The sequence below is a fragment of the Denticeps clupeoides genome, chromosome 13 (genome assembly GCF_900700375.1).
Source record: "Denticeps clupeoides chromosome 13, fDenClu1.1, whole genome shotgun sequence".
Taxonomy (NCBI): Eukaryota; Metazoa; Chordata; class Actinopteri; order Clupeiformes; family Denticipitidae; genus Denticeps; species Denticeps clupeoides.
Genome location: NC_041719.1, coordinates 15,161,638 through 15,186,719, shown reverse-complemented (window position 1 = coordinate 15,186,719; position 25,082 = coordinate 15,161,638). Strand labels below are relative to the sequence as shown.

At 42.7% G+C, this 25,082-nt stretch overlaps 2 protein-coding genes across 8 annotated transcripts in view; both read left to right on the top strand.

Moving 5' to 3' along the window:
• agbl4 (AGBL carboxypeptidase 4) overlaps positions 1 to 25,082 on the top strand; it is a 260,027-nt gene that overhangs the window by 179,442 nt on the left and 55,503 nt on the right. For all 6 annotated transcript variants that reach the window (XM_029001908.1, XM_029001907.1, XM_029001905.1 and 3 more), the window contains one exon: positions 6,158 to 6,197. In XM_029001908.1, coding sequence (XP_028857741.1) covers positions 6,158 to 6,197 — 40 coding nt within the window. The remainder of the gene's footprint in view (positions 1 to 6,157; positions 6,198 to 25,082) is intronic.
• bend5 (BEN domain containing 5) lies at positions 14,299 to 22,479 on the top strand. 2 transcript variants are annotated; one of them, XM_029001913.1, is made up of 6 exons: positions 14,299 to 14,482; positions 15,526 to 15,656; positions 16,668 to 17,076; positions 18,478 to 18,623; positions 20,421 to 20,634; positions 20,758 to 22,479. In XM_029001913.1, exons 1-6 carry the CDS (start codon positions 14,299 to 14,301, stop codon positions 20,952 to 20,954), a joined length of 1,281 nt encoding a protein of 426 aa, XP_028857746.1. In that variant the 3' UTR covers positions 20,955 to 22,479. The 2 variants fall into 2 exon arrangements, with proteins under 2 accessions (XP_028857746.1, XP_028857747.1); XM_029001914.1 differs by lacking the exon at positions 14,299 to 14,482 and adding an exon at positions 14,589 to 15,109.

The following is a 25,082-nucleotide window of genomic DNA, read 5'->3' as shown; positions in this document are numbered from 1 at the left end:
GTAGGTGCCACAGTGGCACACTGAGTGGATCATCAATGTGTGTGTTGGGCCCTGATTAGGGCCCCATAAGAGCGGGGGAGTGTGGGCATCGTTCCTTGATTTCGATTATTAAAACCTCACTGATACACAAGGTGTAAGCTTACATTTTCCACAGAAAATTTATTGATCAGTTCTCATCTTTAGCATCTCATCCATATACTGTATTATCACACACACTTTCATATAATCATATGCATAGACACACACAAATACACTCCAAGAAACTGTTTCCATCCTACAGATAAGTTGCAGAAGATATGAGTCACGCTGTTGATTGTCACACTGTTACTGAAACACATACAGAAAAAGAAAATACAATACTCTCTCTCCCTCTCTCTCTCTCTCACACACACACACACACACTCACTCTGTCTCTCTCACTCTCTCACCACCTCCTAAAATCTGACCCTGATAGAGACGACGTCAGACACAGACAATCCCATGGGACAACAGAGAAGGACAATTAATCCCATTGCAGGGACGGAAGCAGACGTTGAAAATAGCTGCCTGCTAATTTCCTGCCTTACCTCACAAGGCGGTAGACAGCGCCGGCGTCTGGGGGGTCAATAATTCATGACATCCCCCAAAACTTATTAGCTGATAGCTTTGCATGGGGTTATGCTGTCTGGGCAGCTACCCAGCTGCAGACACTATATTCTGTTTATTTATTAATGTTTTTTTTTTTTTTTTTGTGGACCTGAAAAATATTGCTGCTATTTCCATCGCTTATTTTGCTGGCAGACCAAGTATATATGTTTTCAATTGATATCTGGTCCAGTATAACTGAGGCTAATCGTACATTATTGAACTTATATGAATTGTAAATGAGACTCCAACTTGTGGGGGGGGGTTTAAATAAGGTCTCCCTGTCCCCTACCATCTTGTGATAATCATCAGCAAATATGAAAAGGGGGAAATATTGCAAATGGGTTTTGGCTGGGTTGTGCATGAATATTTAATTTGGTCATAAAGAGTGGACTTTTTTTTCTCCGCGTCTGCCTAACTGCTGGCCTCCTCTGTTAATTACTGCCGTGCCAGCATTCACCTGCTGCAGATTAAGCCACTATTGAATAGGGCCAGAATCGAAGTGATAAGCTTTAATGACTTTTAATTGAGAAAGTTTAGTACGTAGGGTTTTTGGAGGTAAAAACAAATTTGAACACGCTACTTTTTAAACACCAAAACAATAATGAGAAAAGTTCAGGCCTTTATGTTTTCTTTATTATAAGATATATTAAAGCAATTGCTGTTATTTGATTACATTTTAAGTACAAATAGTATATTGGTACACATATTTTGTGTTTTGTATATTGTATAGTTTTTGTATTTCTGTATCTTTTATATGAATGCTGGCATTTCGGTTTGTGTATTCAGCCTGCTGATGTGACTGGAAAGGATTGGAGGTGTCATTAACAGTCTCAACACAGAGATTGTATTTAAATATCCCTGCTCAGTCACTACTGAAGTCCACCTTTCCTCTAAAACAATTATTTACAAAGGAACATATTATGTAATGACAGCAGCTTTGACAAAAGTTTATAAATGTATTTTTTTGGTGCAAAATCATTTCACTAAGCAAACAAATAAATAGAAAAAAAGTAAAACATCTAAAAATAATACCAGAACAATACATTTCTCTATATTGCAAAAAAAAAACTCTAATGGTGTAGGCTTTAAATGAAGGAAAAGTATTTTTGTTGGCTGAACTAATGCAGACTTGCAGCAGTGGGCGTGGACTGTGGGGTTGTGTGGCCCTGGACACTCACTCTCTCCTGTCAGGCGGTCTGGTGTGGAGGTGTTTATTGCAGTGGACCTGCGGACAGGAGAACTCAGCTCTTGCCATCACAGATGCTAAGGTGGACTGGTAGCCCCGAAATCCCCACAGTCTTTACACAGCACACTGACCCTGCTGCTAGCGCATCTGCCCCCCGATCTCATAAAAGAATTTGAACTATTTGCACATGATGTAAAGTGTAGTAAAGTACTTAATTGCATGTATAGCTCTACAACTACACACAAAACATGTATTCATTTATTCTAAAGTAAATAATAACCCACTAAATTGATAAATTACACATATATGAGGAAATTGTCATTATCATGCATAGCAAGCACAACACACCTTGCACACAGCAAAATGTGTCCACTGCTTTTAACCATGGCCCTTGGTGAGCAGTGGGCAGCCATGACCGGCGCCCGGGGAGCAGTGTGTGGGGACGGTGCTTTGCTCAGTGGCACCTCAGTGGCACCTCAGTGGCACCTTGGCGGATCGGGATTCGAACTGGCTACCGTCTGATTACAGAACCGTCCACTTCCTTAACTGCTATGCCACCACTGCCCCATTAATGAAATATAATGTTACTGTTTTATTTATTTTACTTCATATTTTTACATATGTAGTTGATCTATATAACAAATGCATTTTCTTTTTTTAAAAAATAATTTTTAAAATGAATATATGCAGTTTCACCGATTAGGAGGAAAATGATTTAGAAATATTGAAGATATAATGATAAATTATGCTAACAACATAGTCACTGTTAATTAAACAAGAAAACAAGCTTTTATCGTTTTTTTATAGTGAACATGTTTTCAGGTCTTAATACAACAATATTAATATGTACACAAAACCATGTGCACATATGGAAAATATGTTCCATCGGCCCATCTCTGCAGGCCGCTGGGGCTGAGCTCTGTGCTCACTGGCTGCCAGTGAGGGCTTTTTGGATGGTGTGATTCTGAGGCTCTTGGCTTCGTTTGATAAAGATTAATACAATCCCATTTTCTGCCCAGGATTGGCTTTCCTAATGTGATTCCTCCCCCTCTCCCTCGCCCACCCTCCCTCCCCTCTCTCTCCATTTCTCTCTGCCTCTCGTTCTTCTGCCTTCCTGGGAAACACTAAGCACCTTATCCATGTAAGAAGTGACAATGGTGGCGAGTGGTAGGCAGTGGCTACGCGCTGTAATGCGCTAATTCACAGTAGATTAATTATCTGCGGACAAGTGTGTGTGTCAGTTTCTGTGTGTGTGTGGTTAGCACCCCTGCCTCCCCCCACTCTCCCTTCTTTTCTTCACTATCACCCCTGCCGGGGTCAGGCACACTGCAGCAGCTCAGGTGGTCGTTCCTGGTGATCTGTGGAGGCTCTAATTGGCATGAGGCACCGCCCCCCAGGACGGCGATGCAGGGGGTGTGGTTCAGGGCGCCGATAGCTGCTACTCACTGTTGAGGTGTGAGAGGCTTGTTTGCAATTTCAGCCTCTTATGATGATAATTGGCTGTGACATGCATTCACAGCAATATCGCCCTTCCATTGGTGCATTTTCTTTTTTTTTTTGCCCGTGATGCCGCAGCCACTGACATGCCAGGCTTCTGCAGCTAACGCTGCATGTTTGTGTCAAGCGGACATAAGGGAACGTATGTTTACAGCACTAGTTGTTTTGGGGTGTTTGAGCCGCTCTGGACTTCGGTTCTTGGTGGATCGATAAGGCATGTGTGTTTTTCTGAGCCACAGATTGAGTGCACGCTGTTTGTTTACGTTTATTTCTTTCTTTCTTTTTAACTGAGTTGTAGATGCAAGCACACCCGCCGGCTTTTAAATGTCCAAACAGAGGTTCGCAGAGAAAGACCCCCCAGGGAGGGTCATATTATCTGCACTGTACAGTTGTGCACACCTCCTCCCAAATGCTTCCAATGCAAGATGCGTTTCTAATGGTAGCCAGTAGAGGGCGCTGCTCTTCCCACTTCAGACAGGCCTGCTGGCAGCTGACATGGGCCGTGTTCGTTTAACACACACAGTACATTTTTAAAAAACATTTGGTGTGAAAGGTAGTCTACAGAGGACTCTGAGTGACTTAAAGTTTTACAGGAGATGTAAGATGGTGCTGTTGTGTAGTTGAACCTGTGTTAATCCTCTACTCCAACACGACAAAGAGCTGGAGTAGAGGAAGCCACACACCCCCTCTTGTTCCTATTGATCCACACTCACAACAGCAGACAGGCAGTAAACATCCTCAACAGGTGGTGCAGCGGCGCTTTGTGCTTCAGCGCTGTCACAGTGACCTCTGCTGCTGCTGAGCATCTCAGACAAAACTGGCACAAATGCATTCATGGAAATGCAAAAACACACAAAACACTGCGGCAAATACACACACATGTAAGTACATCAAAAAACACACACCATCGCAAACATGTAAACTGCAGCAAATTAATACAAAACACACAGATATACACCATCACATATTCACAGATACACAAAAAAAATGCAAAATGCTAATTACGTTTTTAATGCTAATACATTAAATACACAAATCTGCAACATATACACATTCACATAATCACAAATAAATGCAAATGCACACATCTGAAAATACACACAATCACAGAAATATGAACAATGCTTCAAACACACAATATTGCCCACAGAAGTCAAATACATAAAATTACACACAATCACAAAAATGTAAACCCAGTCACATCAATACACAACAAATGCTACTCTCCTTGTAAGTCACTTTGGATAAGTACTGCCAAGTAAAGTAAAGTAAAGTAAAGTACTGAAAGAACAAAACACAATGGAAATATTGACACACATACACACTCACACATAAAATGCACAGTCACAGTTAAACATAGAGACACACTAACATTTGCACAATATTTCACCACATATGGTCACAAGATGCATCTACACACCTACAGATGAACATAGACAAGCACACAGATAAATACATATACAAAATATTCATACAAATAACACACATTGAGAAATGATTTTAAAATGTACATTTTCTCAAAAAAGCACCACTCACATCACATAACATGGACAGAAACTGACCCTCACCAGTGAGTGTAGTGAGTGTTATGTAATGTCACATAATATTGTCATAGTAAAGTCACCATCATTAATGCAAAAAACAAGACAGCTTCATTATTAAATCTAGTATGTGACTATGAGATGTGCCGCACATGGTGAGGGAGCTTAGTACATTAGCAGATGCTGCTTCCTGCTGATGTGCAGCCATCACGCAGAGCATCAAATTTGTACAGAACAGGCTGAAATTCTTGGTTCTGCCGATCTACACTGCACATATTTCGTCTATGTGTGTGTGCGCACATCTGTTTGCGTGTGTGCATGCGCGCGTGTATTTATACAAGCAAAGTGCTGAGTGCCAGTCCAGTTCCTGGCTGCCTGTTTGATTGCTCACTTATCGATCAAGGGCCACGACCTGAGTGAATTAATCTGTGCGCGCTGTGTGACAGACCCCATTCAGATAGAGAGGCCAGCATCTCCAGTTCCGCAAGAGTCTTTAACACACACACACACACACACACACCTGCACACACGTAAGCACACATTCCCTCTCTGTTCCCAGTCAGATGTGCATGATGTGGTTTCTCCAGCAGCCAGAGCTGAGTGAGGTGTTGATTAGTGTGGCATGAAGGAGTGTGGGGTGCTGGCACTGGGTTAAAGGATGGAGCCACGCAGCACCTCTTCTGGCCCCCTTCTCACATGAAAGAAGGCACAGAGTGTTAAAAAAAAGAAAAAAGAAATGAAAGAAGAAATGAAAAGAAATCACACATCCACACCCTCAAATGCCTCTTCATCATCAGGCAGCTGTAATGGCTGCCCAGCTCTTCATGATGGAACAACAGCACTACAGCAAGCGCTTCAAAGCAACATAAACACACATATTCATGTCATTTAGGCTGGAGAGCACCATTATTCTCAGGGCTCCACTGCCATGGAATATGTTATAATGATGTGATGTAGCATGTCAGGCCTGTGTCATCTAAAAAAAATAAATGAAATCAATGAAATTCATTTTCAATGGAAAAATAATATTACAGTTGGGTACTATTTATGGAACTGGGTTGTAGTAACCATATGAAGAATGTATATTCTTATCTAAGAATAGAATGGAATAGAATATTTGTACACATTATCAAATATATAATATCTTATCCCCACTGTTGATCTGTGTGGATGCAGTGTTGTCCTGTTTGTACTGTATGTTGCAGTGTTCGGTCTTGGAGGAACGTTTCTTGTCTTTATTGAGATACTGCATACCCCACATTGCCAATCAGATGGTAAACAGTTTTTTTTTTTTTATCTTCTTCAGCAACAGCGTCGCCTGGACCTGCTAACCATCACAAATCCGGGTAAGTATAACCTTTACTTCCTTTGACTGCTGCTGTTTCACCAGTGTGCCAATAAATGTGATGGACACAGTATAACAAGGCATCAGTATGCGGCATTTGGAATATTAAAAAAAAAAAAAAAGACAGTGGGGCAGTGGTGGCCTAGCGGTTAAGGAAGTGCCCGGTAATCAGAAGGATGCCGGTTTGAATCCCGATCCGCCAAGGTACCACTGAGGTGCCACTGAGCAAAGCACCGTCCCCCCACACTGCTCCCCGGGCGCCTGTCATGGCTTAACGCTGCTCACCAAGGGTGATGGTTAAAAGCAGAGGACACATTTCGTTGTGTCACCGTGTGCTGTGCTGCAGTGTATCACAATGACAATCACTTTATTTTCATTTAGGAATAATTATTTTCATTGGACCTCACAGTACCAGTCAAAGTTGTGGTAGAGTTTTGCAACTTAAATGGTACAGAGGTTATTGTTTTAGTAGAAAATTAATACATTCTCTGATTCAAACAAATTAAGCAGAGTAGGCTTATGTTTGATTTTAAAAAGATTCAGCGATTACCCACACTGCAGTGCAGCTGCAAACGGGAGTCTTTGTGGGACAGAGAGGGGATTCAGTTTCTTGGTGGAGTCATAGGCTGCTGGGACTGCAGTAGAAACAGATGGGTGAGCCAGAGAGGACGCGGTGGCCATATGTCTAAAATATCTGGATAGTCTAATGTGCTTTGATTAATATAATGTTTATGTGAGGCATGTGCTCATTCCGCAGCTTTATGTGGCATCTGGTCCCCCAAGTCCCAGCAAAGCCATCACTGACTTTCACGACTTACACAAAAGGCAAAGACAATAAGCAGTGTGTTCCTGTCTGTGCTGCCATGCTGACTCTGTTTGTGTTGTATGTATTGTTTGTTCTGTGTTCTTGGCTACTTTTACTGCAGAGAAGGTAAAGTGTACCTGTAGTGTGCAGTGCAAGGTGGCGTGAAAACCAGCCACTTTGCTTGTGACCTGTCCCTGACTCTCCCTGAGTGAGCAGGAAGGGTAGTCACCTGACTGGGAAAACATCCCATGCTTTTAGATGAATGGGGTAGCTCCACAAAATCCGAGAAGGACATCCTAATGTCCTCTCCTGCCTCGTAAACCCCTTTTCCCTCTCCACCCCTCTCCCCAGATCAGATCAAATGGAGGTTAGGGTTCTGAAGGGTGTCAGAAGGGTTTGGGCTTCCCCTTGAGGGCCAGGGCAGGACATGTGGATGGGCTCCACAGACCAGCGGTGTGGGGGACTCCCAGGCATCCGGCGGCCCTCATTAGCCCCGGCTGTTTGAAGTGTGGCTCACCCGTCGGCCCAGCATCCCCCTCTTTAATTGGACACTTGAGCGGAGCGATGCGCATCTGCCTCCATTCAGCCCTGACATTTTCCGACCGCTGACCTTTCTGAGGCCCGCCACAACTAAATAATGATTAGTCCTGGCCATTGTTCCACTACCACTCCATGAAACGCTGAGCGACGTGTGTGGGCAGTGAAAGAGAAGGCAAAGAAGGCAAAAAAAAAAAAAACAGAAATAAAAAAAATCTATCGGACTCTCTTGGGTGAAATAGATTTTTTTTTTTCCTTAAAAAGAGCACACACGTCGACACACTTTCACAGATCCGAATACTGGTTTGGTGCTTTCCGGGTTTGTGGGTGGTGAGGAGGGCAGAGAGAAAATTGGGTGCAGGCGTTTCTTTGAAAAGGGAAAAAAGACAAGACTATTGTTAATCTATTGATCTGAATGGCCTTTTCATATCTGCGGACACCGAGTGATATTGTGTTGATCTAAATTAACTTTGGTTGTGGCTCTGTGTAGTCCCCTGCCTTTTCCTCCACCCCCCCTGCCACCACCCCATTACAGAAAAAAAAGGTCAATTACATTCATGAGACTCGGAGAGAGGTGTGGGCCCTCAGCTCTGTACAGAGATAATAGGCAACCTTCAGATCTCCTCTAATGGTGCGGCCATTTCTCTTACAGCCTCTTCAGGGCCTGCCTGCCTCTCTCGCCCCCTCTCTCTCCCCCTATCTGGGAGCTCCAGTGCTGCGGAGCCGGCTCGCAGCCACTCAATACCTCAATTTCTTCACTATTTCTTCCAATCTTGCGATTACCACACTCTGGCACGCTGGAAAACAAAGACTAAAACTAAAGACATTTGGATATTGCTCTGCTGCATTCTTCATCTCAAAACCATTTACATTTGGACTGACCTTGCACCGATTTTAATAAATCCCTTAACCCTTCAGGCGGACCTGGCACCCATTTCATGCTGTTTAGACATTGCTGCAGCATTCTTCCAACTTCGCCAGCAGGACAACATTGTTCCATTTCAGTCTCTCGTCCCAGTTTACGGGCCAACGTTCCACTGGAATCAGCTGAACGTCTGAGGAAGATTCATTAAATTAGCCCTCAGCTAACACCGGTGTTGTAATCACCAGCTATTTTCATATTTTGAACTGCTTTCTTATTGTCTTTCCCTATTAAATTCAATGAACTTCATAATGCTGGTTTAAAAAAAATCACAATATACAGAGATGAAATAGTTATTTCTATTTTTGACCTAATTAACGAATTAATTATAATGTTAACAAAGTGTAGTTAATGAAAAATAAAGAGGATCTGTCTTCAGTGCTGGCTTTAAGAACAACAGGCTGTTTCACTGAATCATTTATAATAGTCTCTGGAAGATGTGCATGCCCTTATATACTTCATCTAAAGTCATTTTTGAAGCAAGGCGGCAATAAAAATGCCCGTTCGGTTTTGGCACAGCATTTGTTCGTTTTTGTAACTCCATGAAGGCACGTGCTGTCCTGGCTTTCGTGAGTCGCTTTTATCGGCGTTGTCCTCGCACTTGCTCTCGGATGAGGCTGCGAAACGGCTTTTGTGAAGTCCAGGCTCTCTGGCCTGCTGCTTTATTTCCGCTGGACGGCGTCCGGGCGGCTGGACGCTGCGCCTTTGTCCCCGACTGAGGCTCCCTGGCCAGCGGGGAGTGGGACGGTCGGAAAGTGCCACTGCCAATACCTGCAACAGGGAGATGTGTCTTTAATGGAGAGAGGACTTGGGCCAAAGCAGAGAGGGAGAGAGGGACGGAGCGATGGAGGGAGGACATCATTTATAAAACACTACCAGGGCTTTGGATAAACAAGCAGCTGGGAAAACAGCACTTCCCATTATTGCCCTAATTATATCCTTTCTGTGAGAATTTGCATATTTTTATCTCTCTGAACTTCATTATTGGCGACTTTGTTTTCATTCGATTAGAGGAGTGGGAAGAAGGAAGCGGAGGAAGAGGCGGGGGTACTGACCAGCCTCTCCCCGGGCCCTGCTCGCCAGCCACCGCTTTATTTTTCCGAAGGCGCACATAAGCGTGGCTAAATAACTAAGAGCATGCTAATGAATGGAGAATAAGTGCGGTAATTTGCCAGGCAAGGGTGTGAGGGTTTGTGTGTGTGTGTGTGTGTGTGTGATGGTGGCAGCGGGGAGAAAGTATTTGGAGAATATGCATCATTAAAGCTTTATTTAAAAACATGTCTCGAGCCCGGCCCAAAGCTCTTCCACCGCTAATGTCTTTCAGTAAATATTCCCCCCGGCCTCGCAAATATCACAATTTCACGCACTCTTCACATAATCAACCCTGGGTGTCATGTTTGGTTTCAGAGAGGAAAAAAAAAAAAACAACACAACAACAACAAAAGTAAAAAAAAAAAAAAAAAAGATTTGTGCTTGCCTTGCTATTAACTTCAGCGTGTTATTCCGGGAAAGAGCTGTGGAGGCAGAGGGGTGGGGGTGGTAGGGTTTTTTGGACGACTGGGTGGTGGTGGGGGTGGGCGGTGGTTATGCAAGAAAATGTAAACATCATTTTAACAGCCTCTTTGCTTTCGACAGCTGAGACAGCCGCGACTATTTCTTTGTCACCAGAGCCGTCGCCGCTGTTGCTGAGCGCTGCAGATCTATAAAAAAGTCATTTTCGGTCCAGGGTGCCTCATGTTATTTATTACAAGGCAGTGTGTAATAGAGGTGGATGCGGAGGCTCTGGGTGTAGCAGATTGAGTTAAAGGGTGGGGCTGAAGGCTCGCGAAGGTGTGTGTGTGTGTGTGTGTATCCTGGGCCATTCCAGTAGCAGACAGCCCTCCACCCCTCCCTTCCCACTGCGTCTGTAGCGCTTAGCAACTGCTTCGTTAATTGTTGTTGATATGGTTACCTGGTGACTGGATGAGACTCGTTTGCAGGGGTCACTTCATTAGCCTTTCTCAGTCTCTAGCTCGGCGCACATGTTGGCTCAATAAAGCAACACGCCAGCGCTGTCGGGGTCATCTGCCTACAGTAACACCTGGCTCCATCAGATCACCAGCCTCCGCGATGTTCTCATGCCCCCGAGATGTTTGGGTCTCGCTGCGGCACCTGACGGGCCCCGTGTTTAAACTGTCATATTAGCTCGTCGGCTGGATCCGGTCGGGGGAGTGAGCAGCTCCAACGCAGGCTTCCTGTCGCAGTCAATAAGGATTTAAGGCTTAGTTACGTCTTCGCTGGCTTTGTTTTCATCCTGACACCTTCGCTTCTGAAACCTTGTCGTACCAGACACATCTAGATCCGTACGTCTAACGTCAGGAAGGCACATTAAACTGAACCGGCGGCCTGATTAAGTATCGACTGCTTCGCTGTCACAACAAATCTGCACCCTCGTTTTCGCCCAGCGTGCCGTTTTTTTGTGTTGGTAAAACTTAATTCCTGGAAATATCGGCATTTTGTCCCTTCGTTCGCCTCAGTTGAACTGAGGGCGTCGTGGACAGCAGTGTTCGCAGTATGTTATGAATCTAACATACTGGCTGAAAAAAAAAAGAAACTTTGGTGCAATTTCGCTTCCGTAGACTTGGCCATTATTTTCCACGCTGGGCCCTGGCGTTCCACGTACACTCACCGGCGTTCCAGGGAGCAGCTGTACCCCTGAATTTCGTAGCTGAGTTGTAGCGTCTGGCTAATGAATGGTTAACGGGCAGCTGCTCGGCCCTGGCTCGCGGTCTCCGCTTCTTAACCGGCGGGTGGCCGCGAGCTCCGGCCCCCATTATCTCTCGAACGTGGCACACCTGCCACCGAACGCCAACCAGTGCTCCAATTCCCAGCGCTTCCCGGCGTCATCCCACCCCCGGCTGCTGCTGCTGCTGCGCTGCACGCTTTCCCCGGTTCGGCGTGACCTTCACAGCCTCACCGCTGCATGTCTAAACATACGGCTGGCTTCGGGTCTCCTCTTCTGAAATGGGGTCCCCTGAAGGTCAAAACAGGAAAGGCATGAATTTTGCTTGTGCTTTAATCATGCGTCCAGCCAGGCTTTAGACTTCAAACCGCCTCGTTGCACCATGCGCAGGGATGTGTTTTCTCTCCCCGGTCTTCATAAACCTCGTCCAACATACCAGCACAGCACGGAAATCATATTTAGACAGCGCGGCATGAGGAATCCTGCGGCAATCGATGCGGTTTGCCCGCAAGTGCGGGCGGCCCTAATGAACCGAATTGAACGACCGTGTGATGTGTGATCACTTATTCTCCAGCAGTCATTTGTTCTTGAAAAACGAAAATAGGAAAAAGGGATCAATGTCCCTTTCGGCATGGCTGAGGTCGCACGGCGGGGCGGTGCAACGTTGGGGTGGGACTCAGAGGGGTTTGGTGCAATGATACCTCGATAAATATTTAACGAACGGGTTACACAATATAGTTTGCTCATGCTCTCGCTGTCATTTCGGAAGTCTGTGTTAGGGTAGCCCACATTACAAATTAATGTCCTTCCTTCGGGCCCGCTCTTCATTTCATGGCCGATCACTTTTTTTTATTCCTAGCGGAAGACTTCACAGCTAATTAGTTATTAGGAAGAGCTAATTAAGAGAGAAAATGGAGAAGGACAATTAACACTTTTGTAAAAGATTTATTATAAAAAAAAAACATACTGTCCCACAACACATATTCAAAGAACCACCTTTGTGAAGTGTCTTTACCCTGGACATATTTGTTGTTGAGTGATTGCTGTCCTGCTCCTCTACTTTGATGCTCCTGGCAGTGGGACCGGCACTCATTCTGCCAGCCGACTGGCTCGAGCCTAAGCCAGCCATCACACACACCTGCGCCGCCGTCTGCCATCGCCGAGATTGGTGTTTTCACTGGCCGCATACTGATGTCCATGCACACCCAGCTACCATATTGCTCTCGTAGGCTCCCGCGTCCTCCGCCACTCTGACCGCCGCCCAGGCCTAGGCGTGCAGTCTGTTCCCCGGCTCATTATTATCATCGCTGATAAGACGTATCGCTGATAAGACGTATCGTAAGCTCACTGGCTGGGAATGAATTCCGACTGTGCCTCACTGTCCTCATTGCCCTTTTTTTTTTTTTTTTTTTTTTAAAGAAGATTTTACTCTTCTCTTGCATTGTTCATTCAATCTGTGTTCTGACCCCATGTGTACATCCTGTGTACAAACAGTCTGGCGTGAACCTTCCTGTCCTAATGACATCAGACCCACTATGCGCAGTTGTATTTAACGGCAGCCAGCAGCGCTCTCAGTTTAAACAGACAAGCGGTTCAAATTTGCCTTAAGCTTCAAACAGCTCTGAGAGTGGAGACGTCCTATTGGACGAGGCACACAGGACAAACTTGCCACTGCAGAACAGATGAGCTTAAGACTAATCCTCCCAATGGGTGCAGAAGTGTTCACCTGAAAACTCTAGAAGGGGGAATGTAGTCTGAAAACAATCTTAAATGTATTTCCTTAATGCTCAGCATCTTTAATTTTAACGTTCGGAAAATGCTGATGTGCAGTTAATCAGCAAAGTATATGATTAGAAATAAGTTTAAAAATACAAGTGGACCATCCAGCAAGACATACTGTTCCTAACATCATTGGCTGTTTTAGACCAGTCATGAAGTAATATATAAAAGTTCTGACACTGTAGGAGGAAAAACAAAAGATCTGCTTGACTTACTTTTCAATTACACCAAACCGAGCAGAACTGAACTGTTAGTTTACTGACTGTTCTACTCAGCATTAAAGTGTGTGCAAAGTTTTGAAGGCTGTTTTATAATACAGAGTTTCTGTTCTTTTTGTCACAAATCATAGACATTGTCATTTTTTTACGAAACAGCACTACAACATAGAAGATGGAAGCTACCAAGCCAGCAAACCTGCTGATTCAGACGTAAAGCAATGGTTCATATAATTTAAAGAAATGCCTGCTTTGCTCATTTTTTAAGTTTTCAATTATTGGTGTTCACTTTTAGGATTCTTTTCATGCAGCCTTTATTAAAAGATGGCCGTTTCTTAATCATTTTACTGAAATATTTCTTTGTTTAATACGTATAATAAAATGTGTTAATAATAACAATGGCAACAATTATTATATCTATTATTGTTGTTGTTATCGCTGCTGTTGTTGCTGTCAATTCTTTTTTTATTCAAGCATTTTTATTCTCTAGGTTTGATGCGGTACAGAATATTTTCCCCCAATGTATACACAGAAGCATTGACCAGAAGCACCAGTGTGCTAAACACAACAAGCATGCTGGTCACCAGAAAAAAATACATTAAGGAAGAAAAAAAGGCTTGTTTGGCCAGCATGTTTTTTGTGTTCTGAACACTGGTGTTGCTGGTCAATATGCTGGTTTTGGGTGGTGACCACTCTTTCATCAAACATATCATTTTGGGAAGTGAATTTCAGAGTTTACAAGATTATGATTAAATGATTCAGCTGGAATGCTTAATGTGTGACATTGCAGAACATTTAAAGTGTATGATATCTTACTGTGTTATAATTGCATAACAAGCACCTAATGTTACAAAAAAAAATCTAAAGGCGCATAATGTGATTTTAAGGCGAGGCCAGAAAATGAACTTCTTTCGATGTACATCAGTACTCGATTGGTTTGGTCTGGGATGGGGGTCCTGTACGCATTTCCTCAACTGCCAAGGCAAAACAGTCGAGCGCCGAGGCCTTCCCCAATTCCCCTTTGTGTTCATGTATATAAATATATATATATATAATTTTTTTAGTATTCTTTTAGAGGGGAAACTGTCAACCATATCCAAAGTGTAGGACCAAAGAGTAATAATGTACGCTTTGGTGAGGTTCTTCGGCGACGACGCGTGCTGTGCGGTGCCCGTTTTCAGCGTGAGAGATTTTCGACCTGAGCACACAGCAGATTTTGAGGCTCAGAAGGTGTATCTGGCGCTCAGGAGTGAAGAGGATGGCGCAGGCCAGCAGCCCGCCAAGGCGCACATACTAGCTCTCGCAGGTAAGTCGCTCGGACGGGGCGGGGGGTTTGTCCGCGTCCGCCGCGGAGGGGTCTCGCTGCAGCTGCTAGCCGCGGGCAGACGGCGTTTTCGCGTTTTTTTTTTTTTCTTCCCTCCTTCTCTCTCCTTCTCTCTCCCTCCCTCTCTCCCCCTCTCTCTCGCTTTATTTGGCTACACCTGTCAGTTGCGGTTCACGTCGGTGTTTTGGCCGCACCTCGCCACCGCCGCTCCGTTAGCTTGCGCGGCTAGCGAGACGGAAACATTTTCTTCCAGCGTCTCCTCACTTCGCGCTTCCCCCACTTTGAGCCCCAAATTCGGCCGTATTTTTTTCCCCTGACGGTAGCAGCTACCTGCAGACCGCAGCTAACGCGCTAACGGGCTTTTAGCGCCGTGTTTATGGGCCTCGGTGTGACGGCGTATTAATTACGTTACACCCGCCGTGGGAAATGTCTCTGATTAAGTGACTGATGTCGCATTTGTGACCGAGCTAGTTACCCCTTTAACTTAAAAGACCCCCCTCCTCCGCAGCCGGCCGGCTACCCGCTAGACTAGCCGCGGTGGAGGCTTTACATTTCCGGAACTGACAGCTCGCCGTGGTTTTCACCAAGTCAGCATTTCATAACTTACAAGTAAACGCACTTAAAAAAAAAAAAAAAACTATATCTTTGTTGTTGTTGCGTGACGTGTCCATTAGATCACCGTGACTACTTCACTTTCTTACACCGCCAAGAGGTCTAATTGCACTTAAGCAGATTACGAATCATTATTCTTTTTAGTTAAAGCCAGTTAAAACGCAGAGCTCCTGCCAGGACACAATGGCTCTTACCTGTGTCTCTGAACACTTTTGCCAGGATCTTTCTTTATTTTAGACCACTTCTTTTACATATTAGGACTAAATCCAGTCTCATCATGATCTTTTTGTAATTACTACACTATTACAACAAGTTGCTGCTTTATCGGTTTTGTTAAGTATTTGTTGCAAATATCATAGAGATATAAATATGTATTTTACGGCCAATCACCATGTTTAACTGTCTTATTACAGAAAACTTAGAAGAATTTGAACCCAGTATTATGCAAAAGAAGATGAAAATCCCCAAAATGTCCACAAGGAATGCCGGAAACTCAATTGACAACCACTTTGGGGAGGAGCGGTTGCCGCTCAGACATAAAAAGGTACGTCTAGTTGTATGTAGAGAGGGCAAAGTTGGTTTGATTCATTGATGTGGGAAGAACTCATTTGATTGTTTTACGTATTCTTTTTGTCGCCCGTTTGAATTAGAAGCATAGACTTTCTTGGACCATGTCTTCGACTGAATGCTCACATTTACTAGTTGTCCTGCATTCATTCTTTAAATGAAACATTTTTTTTTCTTCCATGTTTGTTTTTTATTCGGTGTTCGGAAATCCATTTTCCTAATCACTTTTAATCATAAAATAGCGTTAGTTCAGCACTTTGGACAGCTGCTCTTTGGAGCTAATCATCCTAGTATTTGTTCGTAACTAAATGAGTTACTTTTTGCCACATGTTGCATCGATAAATGATTAATTTGAGCCTTTGAGAGTATATTTATAATTGTTCCTGGGGAAATGGCAAGAAGAAATCTAAAGTATAATGACCAGCATACCAGCATAATCAGTGGCTTTTTTGTATACTGTCTGTATGTATAAAAGTGTGACACCTGGATGGGTATACAACCTTATTTTCCTGACTGATGTTTCATATGTTGTTGATTTAATATAAAGAGCAATATTAATAATAATAACATTAAGTCAGTCTAAACATACTCAGACTTAGCCATATTTCTAATAGACCTCAAACTCAACAAAATGCATATCACAATTCTTGTCTTTAGGTTATAAGCAATGTTTTCATCAGGATTAACGCTGGGCACACTATTACCAAAAAGTGACTGCTTTGTTACCCATTACTTGGTTGTCTGCTGGTATCTTGTGTTGAGTTTTTGGACGGAGGCCTGCAGGGATTTTGCTTTTGGGTGGTAATAACACGTTTTGGTATTAATAACACATTCGCCCATGAACCAGATGACCAAAAAGTTGCTGGATAGATCACGACTTATTACCATTGTGTCCCTACTACCACCCTGATACATGAGGTTACCTAAATTTTTGCTACCCGTTGCTCTTTTTAATTAAAATTAAGCACATGCTTTAATCCCCCCACAGGTACATGCCCAAGACCACGGACGCACCACTGCCACCAACTCCTCTAAAAGTTTAGCAGCAGTGGTGGCCCGGTTAGAGAGGAACGCAGTCAGCTCCTGCATGGAGGGGGATGAGGACCCAGACATGGGTAGGCCTGGTGGAAAAGAGGAGGAGGCCCTGGAGGGGGAAGAAGATGAAGGGGAGGCAGAGGCGGTGGTTCCACGCGTGCTTTACGAGGAGCTGGTGCACAGCTATCGGCAACAGGAGGAGGAGATGCGCCGCCTTCAGCAGGAGCTGGAGAGAACGCGCCGGCAGCTCGTCCAACAGGCCAAGAAGTTGAAAGAATACGGCAGCCTGCTGACCGAGGTCAAGGAGCTGCGGGACTTTAACCGACGACTGCAGGACGTCCTTCTCATCAGGCTCGGAAGCGGTGAGGAGGATTCGCCCGGCTCAGAATCCCACCTGCTTCTATTATTTGCAGCTCTTAGGAAAGATGACAAGAGTATCGTGGTTATTAGGGTCTGAATAGCACCAGATGTATCCCATCATCCACAGCATTTCACAGGGGTGAAAAATAGCTTGTTTCTGTGGATATTTTAGGCTGTCTTTTAAAGTGTTCAAAATGGGACTACATTGAAAGATATTTTAAGCCATTTTAATGAGGTTTTTCTTCTCTTCTGCTCTTTTTACCTGATGGAGCTTTTCACAATTCGACAGTTCATCAGCCGGATATGAGACAAATGTCCCTGCCAATAGAGACCAGTGGCAAATAGTTTATAGAACCTTTTAAAACACGACAGGCAGAGGGACAGTGGAAGCGGATGCCATTAGCTCCAATATCAGCTGAGTCTTCTTAAGAGGACAGAGTCTGCTAAGTAAAGCTTGCCTCTGGGACAGCTGCCCATGTCTGTGATGGGGCCGCAGGCAGAATCGCCATCCAATGGAGAGAGGGCTAAAGATTAGACTGGCCAGGGTGCTGTGGGGTCAGGAATGTAGTGCGCTGACCGATATTAAAACTCATCAGCTACATTAGAGCTTAGTGGGGCCAGCCATCAAGCCTGCTTACTGGGGCTAAAATAACCCCGTCTGTCTGGAGGCATGGGGGAAGCCGTGTTTCAGGCAGCTGGCCAGAGCTCAGGCCAGTCAAGCGCTCGGCTAATTCTAAACGCTGGGCCCAGGTGAGTAAAAACCTGCTGGGAGAGGTCTCGGTGTACAAAAATGATCCCTACAGTATAGATTTGGTCTATGTTACCCTGCAGACCAAGTATCCATACGTTGATTTAATTCTGCTGACACTATTAACACAGTGATAAATTAGATATTTTTCCATTAATTAAATTAGTGAGATCTTGCTGTTCCCCCTCCACGTCTTGTCTGGGGTAGTTTTTTATAAAAAAAACATGACACTGATTGAGAAATAAAAGTGATATAGGGCCAAAATAATTTTGGATTAAATTGTGCACATTAGCACGTTAATGTGGCTTAATATTTCTTTCACTTGCTTGGAAGAAGCCCTTTACTAAAGCTCCTTTGCAAGCTCTGAAACTATTAAGCAAATAAGATGGGTTTTTTTTGGCTCCACACGCTGACAGTTTTAAATCATGTGGAGAGCACAATTTTCTTCAAGTGTGGGAACATTTATTGCATGCACAATCAAAGAAGACCGAAGCACATACATCGCCACAGTCCACTTCTATGGGATTATATCAGGATGTCATTTGTTCTCCTTATTTCATTGATGTGCACTTTTATCCTTTTTTTTTTTTTTTTTTTTTTGAGAGAAGTGATGAACATGTAAACATGTCTTCTGTGTGTTCCTGCTCACTCACAGAGCCCATGCACGACAATGGCACTCAGACAATCAGAGAAGTAGTGGAGCCCATCATTGAGCCACAGGAGGTGTGTCGAGAGGAGGCCAACACCAGCTCCAGCCACTCACCCTCGCCAAGAACAGTGTACACTTTTAACGATGGCAAGGTGAGTGTGTCCACATCACTGGCCGTAGCTCGAAACAATGGACTCTCTCTTCCCACAGCTCATAAACTCGTCTGTTAGCAGCCACGTAATCTTGTTCACGATGTTAGTCTGTCACTGCTCATAGGAGTGCATGATCAAATTCAAATTTTATTTGTCACATACACAGTCATACACGGTTTGATGTGCAGTGAAATGCTTTCTGCAACTGCTACAGACCACAGTATTGCAAATGTTGCAAGTAAACAGTGAACCGATATGCAAATATTGCAAACATAACCAAGTATTACACTTTTACGTCTTTAACATAAAATATGTGTAACTGGTAGGGTGAAGGTGTGCAAATGAGTTACAGTTTTTTTACAATGTTTAAGAAAGAAGAAAGAGGATTGGATCATATTTGTGTGACACACAGAAAGGTTCTCAGTTCAAGTGTGAAGAACAAAAGCAAACTCTTACATGCGGCTCGCCCATATTAATTATTTGGAATCTAAGGAATTGACAGGTTGCCGCTTAAAAAATTGTGAAGGAAAAAAGAAATCCCTTCTAACTTTAGAATAGTGAAATGCCTGTCGGCTGGCCAAGCTCCTCAAGCACATTAGCTGTGTTACAATAAGCTGCTGGATGGCAGCCTAAAGACTGATGAGAGTGATGAGAGGAAGACTTGCCTCTGCTTTTTGTTCACCTGGGTGTGTTTCCCAGTCACACACAAAAGTCTAATAAATACAAGGATCCATGAAAAAACTTCTGTGTAAAAGTTAAGTGTTGAATCCGCCCCCTAATATATTTTCTTCTTCCTTGGCTCGTGCTACCATGCTGCTACGCAAAGTGGTTTATTGTAAAGTTGTTCTGTCCCAGTAGGAAAAGTCTCAACTCCATATGTAGCCAATTCTTGAATGGAGCAAGGAATATCAGTCCTTAATACACTAATAAACCCCAGTTCCTGTAGGCTTACCAGCATTAGGGGTCCAATAAAGAAGCACCACTAGATGGAGGTGGAGATTATGAGAGGGCGTCATCATGGTCCGTGTGGTCTCCAAGCTCTGATGAAAAATTATGGAATTGCACATAATTTATGCTTAATTTAAAATGGTTTTATTTTAAGTAATTTTAGGTAACATTGCATTTTTTTGCAAACTGGCATACAGACATGGACTGATATTCAATACAATAACAATGATAAAGGTATGGTAGTCCCGTGATTTATTTTTTTGGGTTTGTTTGTTTAGTCATATGCTTATTGTATAAATAATTTGCAATTGAAACCTGACATGACAACACAATGTGGCTGGTCAGTGTTTTTTCATTTTATGTCCACATTTGTTCAGGTACACCTAGGTTGATAATCTGTGGATCAAAAAAACTCTTTTTGTCTCATACTTTTATCTCATATATTTTCTAAATTAACTAGCTCTCTGCTAACTGTTAATTACCTGCAGATTTGCAATGCTAACCGTTTTTTTTTTTAAGATTAATTCGGGGTGTTGGGATAAGTTTAGTTTTATTGCCTTTGTTTTTTTTTTTCCTTCACATTGCACCTTATCACCTTTATCTTTCTGAGCTCATGGATTTAACATGACTTCATTAGCAACATCTGTAGTTCTGTCTAGCACCCTGTTTTTTTTTTTGTTTTTTTTTTCCTTTTGTCTCAACTCCACCCCTCGTTTCTAAGCTTAATTACTTATAGTAATTGTCACTATTCTCCAGATGTTATATCACTGTGTTATATCACGGCTACACACCGTTCCCCAAATATTAATAGCATTAAATGTGCAGTATAAATGTGCACTTTTTGTTCAGGTACACCTAGGTGGAGGTATCTGGGTGGAGGAGGAAAAGTGGCACCAGCTCCAACGCACACAGGGCGATTCCAAGTTCACCAAAAACTTGGCCGTCCTGATCTGGGGCACGGAGACACTAAAGAACCGGAGTGTCACTGGTGTGGCCACCAAGAAGAAAAAAGATGCCCTGCCCAAACCACCCCTGTCCCCCAGCAAACTCAAAATAGTCAGAGGTGGGATTGTGCTGTTTTATTAATCCAAATTAATGTGATTTTAGTGCACTTATGTCAAATGATTGAATGTGTTTAACAGTTGAACCCAATTTAGCTTCCTCTTCTTTCCCCCTCCTCGCTCAGAGTGTCTATACGACCGAGTGTCCCAAGAGACAGCGGACAGTGCGGAGATCACTCAGAGATTATCCAAAGTAAACAAATATATCTGCGAAAAGATCATGGACATCAACAAGTCCATCAAGAACGAAGAAAGGCGGGAGTCCAAGTTGCTCATCAGACAGACGGTTAAGATGGAAAACTTCTCCTACAATGGCATGTAGTGATAGTCACCATGTTGTCTCCATAGCTCATTACACCTGGAGTTGGACTGTCAGAATCGCGATCTGCCATTTTGAGATTCTCATTGCTGCCCGACAGAGGCCTTTGTCCTCCCTTCATCCTGTGCTAAGTGTGCCTGTCAGACAGCTTGCCCTAACCCAGCGCAGTGGAGGCATTAGAGGGTTGAAAATGGTGGCAGGGGATATTTTTATAAGCCTGAAGATGAGTGTTGGCACTCAGGTTTGTGTGTGTGTGTGTGTGCGTGTGTGTGTGTGTAAAAGAGGAGAGATCCTATAAATCTTGTGAAATATGACAATGAGATGTTCTGTGTCAGAACATGATCGTGAGCTATCTTTTACCTTACAAAAAACTACAAAAAAGCGACTTATTCCCTTGTATATCTTCTGGTTTGGGGAAGAATTTTCACTCAAGTAATAAGGAAAACGAAGGCTTGCTTTATGTCATCGGGTAAAAAGGGGCAGACGTCCTCGCTGTTGGTACTTATTATAATTTTTAAAATAGGATATTTATCTTCGTGCCCAAGTTTGGTATTTGCCTTTGAGATTATTATGTTTTGTTTCTCAAATAATTCTAATTTGCGTTGGGAGATTAGTTGACCAAAACATACTTACGTTCTGGTCAGGTTTAAAGAGAAATTAATGCTAAGGCAGTAGATGTGGACCATGGCTAGAAATGTGTATTTTTTTTTTATTTTTTACATGTATCATAGATTCAGATTATTGGAGAATATGTGTATTAATGACTTCCAAATAAGAGCTCTAAACTTGAGAAGTGACACAGGAAGTGTAAACTGGGAAAGGGCCTTACAGAGTTGGCAGTCAATGGGAACTGTGTTCTCTCTTTTTTTACAAGAATAAAACTATATCTATACATAGAAAGCTGTGATTGTAACTATTGCTTAAACTGCACTTTGGTGTATGAATGTGATGGCCGAAAAACTGCGCTGGGGTGTGGCAAAAACTGTCAGCAACAGGGTGTTTCTTTGTTTTAGCACTTTGATTTTTGTTCTGATCTTTTTTTTTGTTGTTTGTTTCCTAACAGGCCAGAGTAGCTTCTAAATCTGTGTCCCTCCTTCTCTCTCTACACACTCTTTTCTGTGGGGCACATCATTGTGAATTGTTAAGGTACAGTGACAACTTGCAGTGAGACATGCCATCCTAAAAAAAAAAAAAAAAAAAAAAACATTTTATCTCATTCACGCTTTAAGGAAGTATTTATCATATGTTTTCTAAATGGTTTAACTGGCTATCTGCAAAAAGAATGAAATATATATAACTGTGAATCACCTGCAGACTCGCCATGCTAACCAGTTTTTTTTCTCCTCTTTTTATTAATCAACCTAATATTAAGCTATCTTAATTCGGGGTGTTGGGATAAGTTTAGTTGTATAGCCTTTGTTTTTGTTTTTTTGTTATTTTTCCTTCACATTGCACCTTATCACCTTTATTTTTCTGAGCTCATGGACTTTATATAAATTCATTAGCAACATCTGTAGCTCTGTCTAGCACCCTGGTTGTTTTTTTTTTTTTTTTTTTTTAGTTTCCTTTTGTCTCAACTCCACCCCTCGTTTCTAAGCTTCATTAATTCAGTCAACATATATCTTCATATCTGTGCGTGGTTAACAAAAAAGCAAACCATATCTTAAATGGTGTAAATGATCTATTGTATTTGTCACTGCTCCAGATGTCATATCACTGTGAATCATATTTTTTAGGCTACACACCGTACCCCAAATAGTAAGAGCATTAAACGTGCAGTGTAATAGCCATTATTAAAAATGTAGCACTTTAAACTGATAGAAATGATGTTCTTGCATCAGCCTTGGCTATCATAACATCATAAGAGTGTTTAAGTTATGGGTTGCTTTTTTGTAGGCTTGACTTCTGTATGCAGTATATTATTAACTTTTTATTTTTTCATTTTATTTTAATTTCTTTTTTTCGGAAGTCTGAAACACCCACCACTCCACTGCTGTTAAAACGGGTGTTTGACTTTAAAATAATTCTGTGAAAAAACTCTTTACACTTCTTTCCCTCAAAAGCAACTTACCTCTACAATTCAAGAGTTGTTGTAGGACAGTTAGATAAGTTATACTTTAGCTCTTGACAATGCTATGATAATCTTTTTCCTGTTTTTTTTTTTTTTTTTGGTTTTGTTTTGGGTTGGGTTTTTTTTTTAAGATGTGTTGTGTCTTTGTATATTCTGCAATTCCCAGTAGTTGGATGATGTGCTTTAATGTGGGAACACTGGAAATTTGGCCGAGAATGTGGCCTGGTCGATCGATCCCCTGACCTAACGGAAGAGCATGAAATCCTCGAGGATTGCATTGTGGCCTTGTGCAGCTAATTGAACTCCATGAGTTAATCTCGAGTGTTTTGGTTGGACTGTTCACATGATTCATGTAGGTTGTCAGAGGCCATTTGAATTTTCACTCATTTGGCTAACATATTGGCCTTTACAGCTACGAAGGGAAAAGAAGAAAAAAAGGGGCCCATTTAGGGTCATTTTTATAAGGGGGTGCTACACCAGCTGGTCAGTACTTACTGATTGGCCATCTTGCCACAATTCGGTTGCCAAAGTGCAATCTCCGAAAATATAGACATTTCTAAAAGATGGAAGACTTTTGAAATCTCCCTGAATTTCCATGTCCATAATATTCTGTCCACTTCTGAAGTACAGGACGAAGATTACCTGGGGATACACAGTGGTTTTTTTTGGACTTGAGCTTTTTTCGCCGCAATGAAAACGTCAGTCTTTATGTTCTTGGTGGAATTATATGCCTGAAAAAAGGACATTTTTTATCCCCTCTGTGGCAGGTTTGACATTAATTTAATTAGGGTTGCATTTGTTGCCGTGTGGCTAAAATGGCAGAGTCATACTTGGCGTCTGTGAGAGAGAGAAGGTGTTGCCCGCTCTGCCTGGCTAGTCATTTATCTTTTTTGTGGTAAACATGGCTTTTAAATTTGTTATAATGGGTCACTGGACAGCATTTTAGCCCTTCCTCTGCTTTTTGTTAACAATCCTGTCAGCAGGCCGCAAATTGCAACTGGTTCAGGTAAATCAAGAGCATCCTTCAATCCCAGTGGGTTTATTCGAATGGGCCTGGTGTAGATCAGGACTTGTGGGAGGCTCTGAAGACTTTAATTACCATAGTGATGGTGTTTTTTTTGGTGATTTGAATGTGCTTTAATGGAGGCAGTCATTGTACGGTCCAAGCCAAAGTCTGGAACACCATTTCTGTGGAAAGCTGTGGACGTCAGCTTGGTTTTGTGTTGCACAAAAATATAACCCTTGCCAATGTTGTCCAGATTAATCTGAGGTGAATTCTAGGATGGAAAAATATTTTTATTACATAGTGTTCTCATAATATTGTTCAATGTGCCGTGGAGTATGTGCAACATCTCTGTTATCCCAGTAGCTTTTATGTTTTATTCTAATCCCAAAAAGCATTAAGGTATCAAGTGTGAATACAGTTGTGTTATGTATGGATCCAGACAAGTTCCTGTAAAGTTATGCTGTTTTTTTTGTTTGTTTGTTTGTTTGTTTTTACGTCTTTCCTGATGCCAAAAATGGAGTGTGGGTTGCCGACTGGTGTTCTAGCTCCTGCTTTGTACTCGCACTCAGATTCTTAACCTAGTCACATGCTGAGGACCAGGTCCAGGGACACTGTAAACCACAATGCTGCCCAGTTCCCATTCCTCTGTCTGCCAGGCAGTGGTCAACATCACTGCCTCACTTTTTCACACGATCAGGGACCCTTGCTGAGCATTGTCACCATGCCCTGTTAATGATCAAATATCAAATATATACATTTTAGAATGCATTTGTTGTATGAGATAACATATAGAGCCACTATACTTTTAACATGGATGGATTTAGTCCTTTTGGTCACAGTGGAGATTATATCACAATCCTACCTCATATCTTTTCATGTGTCTACAGGTGTGTGGTCATAGACCTTGTTTAGCACCTGTTTGTTGGACTTTCATCTATCATGTTTTAGCGTAAGCATGTGTTGAGTTCACTTTCCTTTACAGAGATTTGCTTTAACAGGTTGATGGTGCTACCAGCAAACATAGGTTCACAAATCTGTGTCTCTTTACCTCAAG

Bases quoted from the DNA above. Each gene is read 5' to 3' on its own strand.
- bend5 (XM_029001913.1), top strand. From the start codon at position 14,299: ATGTACGCTTTGGTGAGGTTCTTCGGCGACGACGCGTGCTGTGCGGTG. The intron at 14,483-15,525 runs GTAAGTCGCTCG...GTCTTATTACAG, and splicing joins GCACATACTAGCTCTCGCAG to AAAACTTAGAAGAATTTGAA. The intron at 18,624-20,420 runs GTGAGTGTGTCC...CTTTTTGTTCAG, and splicing joins ACACTTTTAACGATGGCAAG to GTACACCTAGGTGGAGGTAT.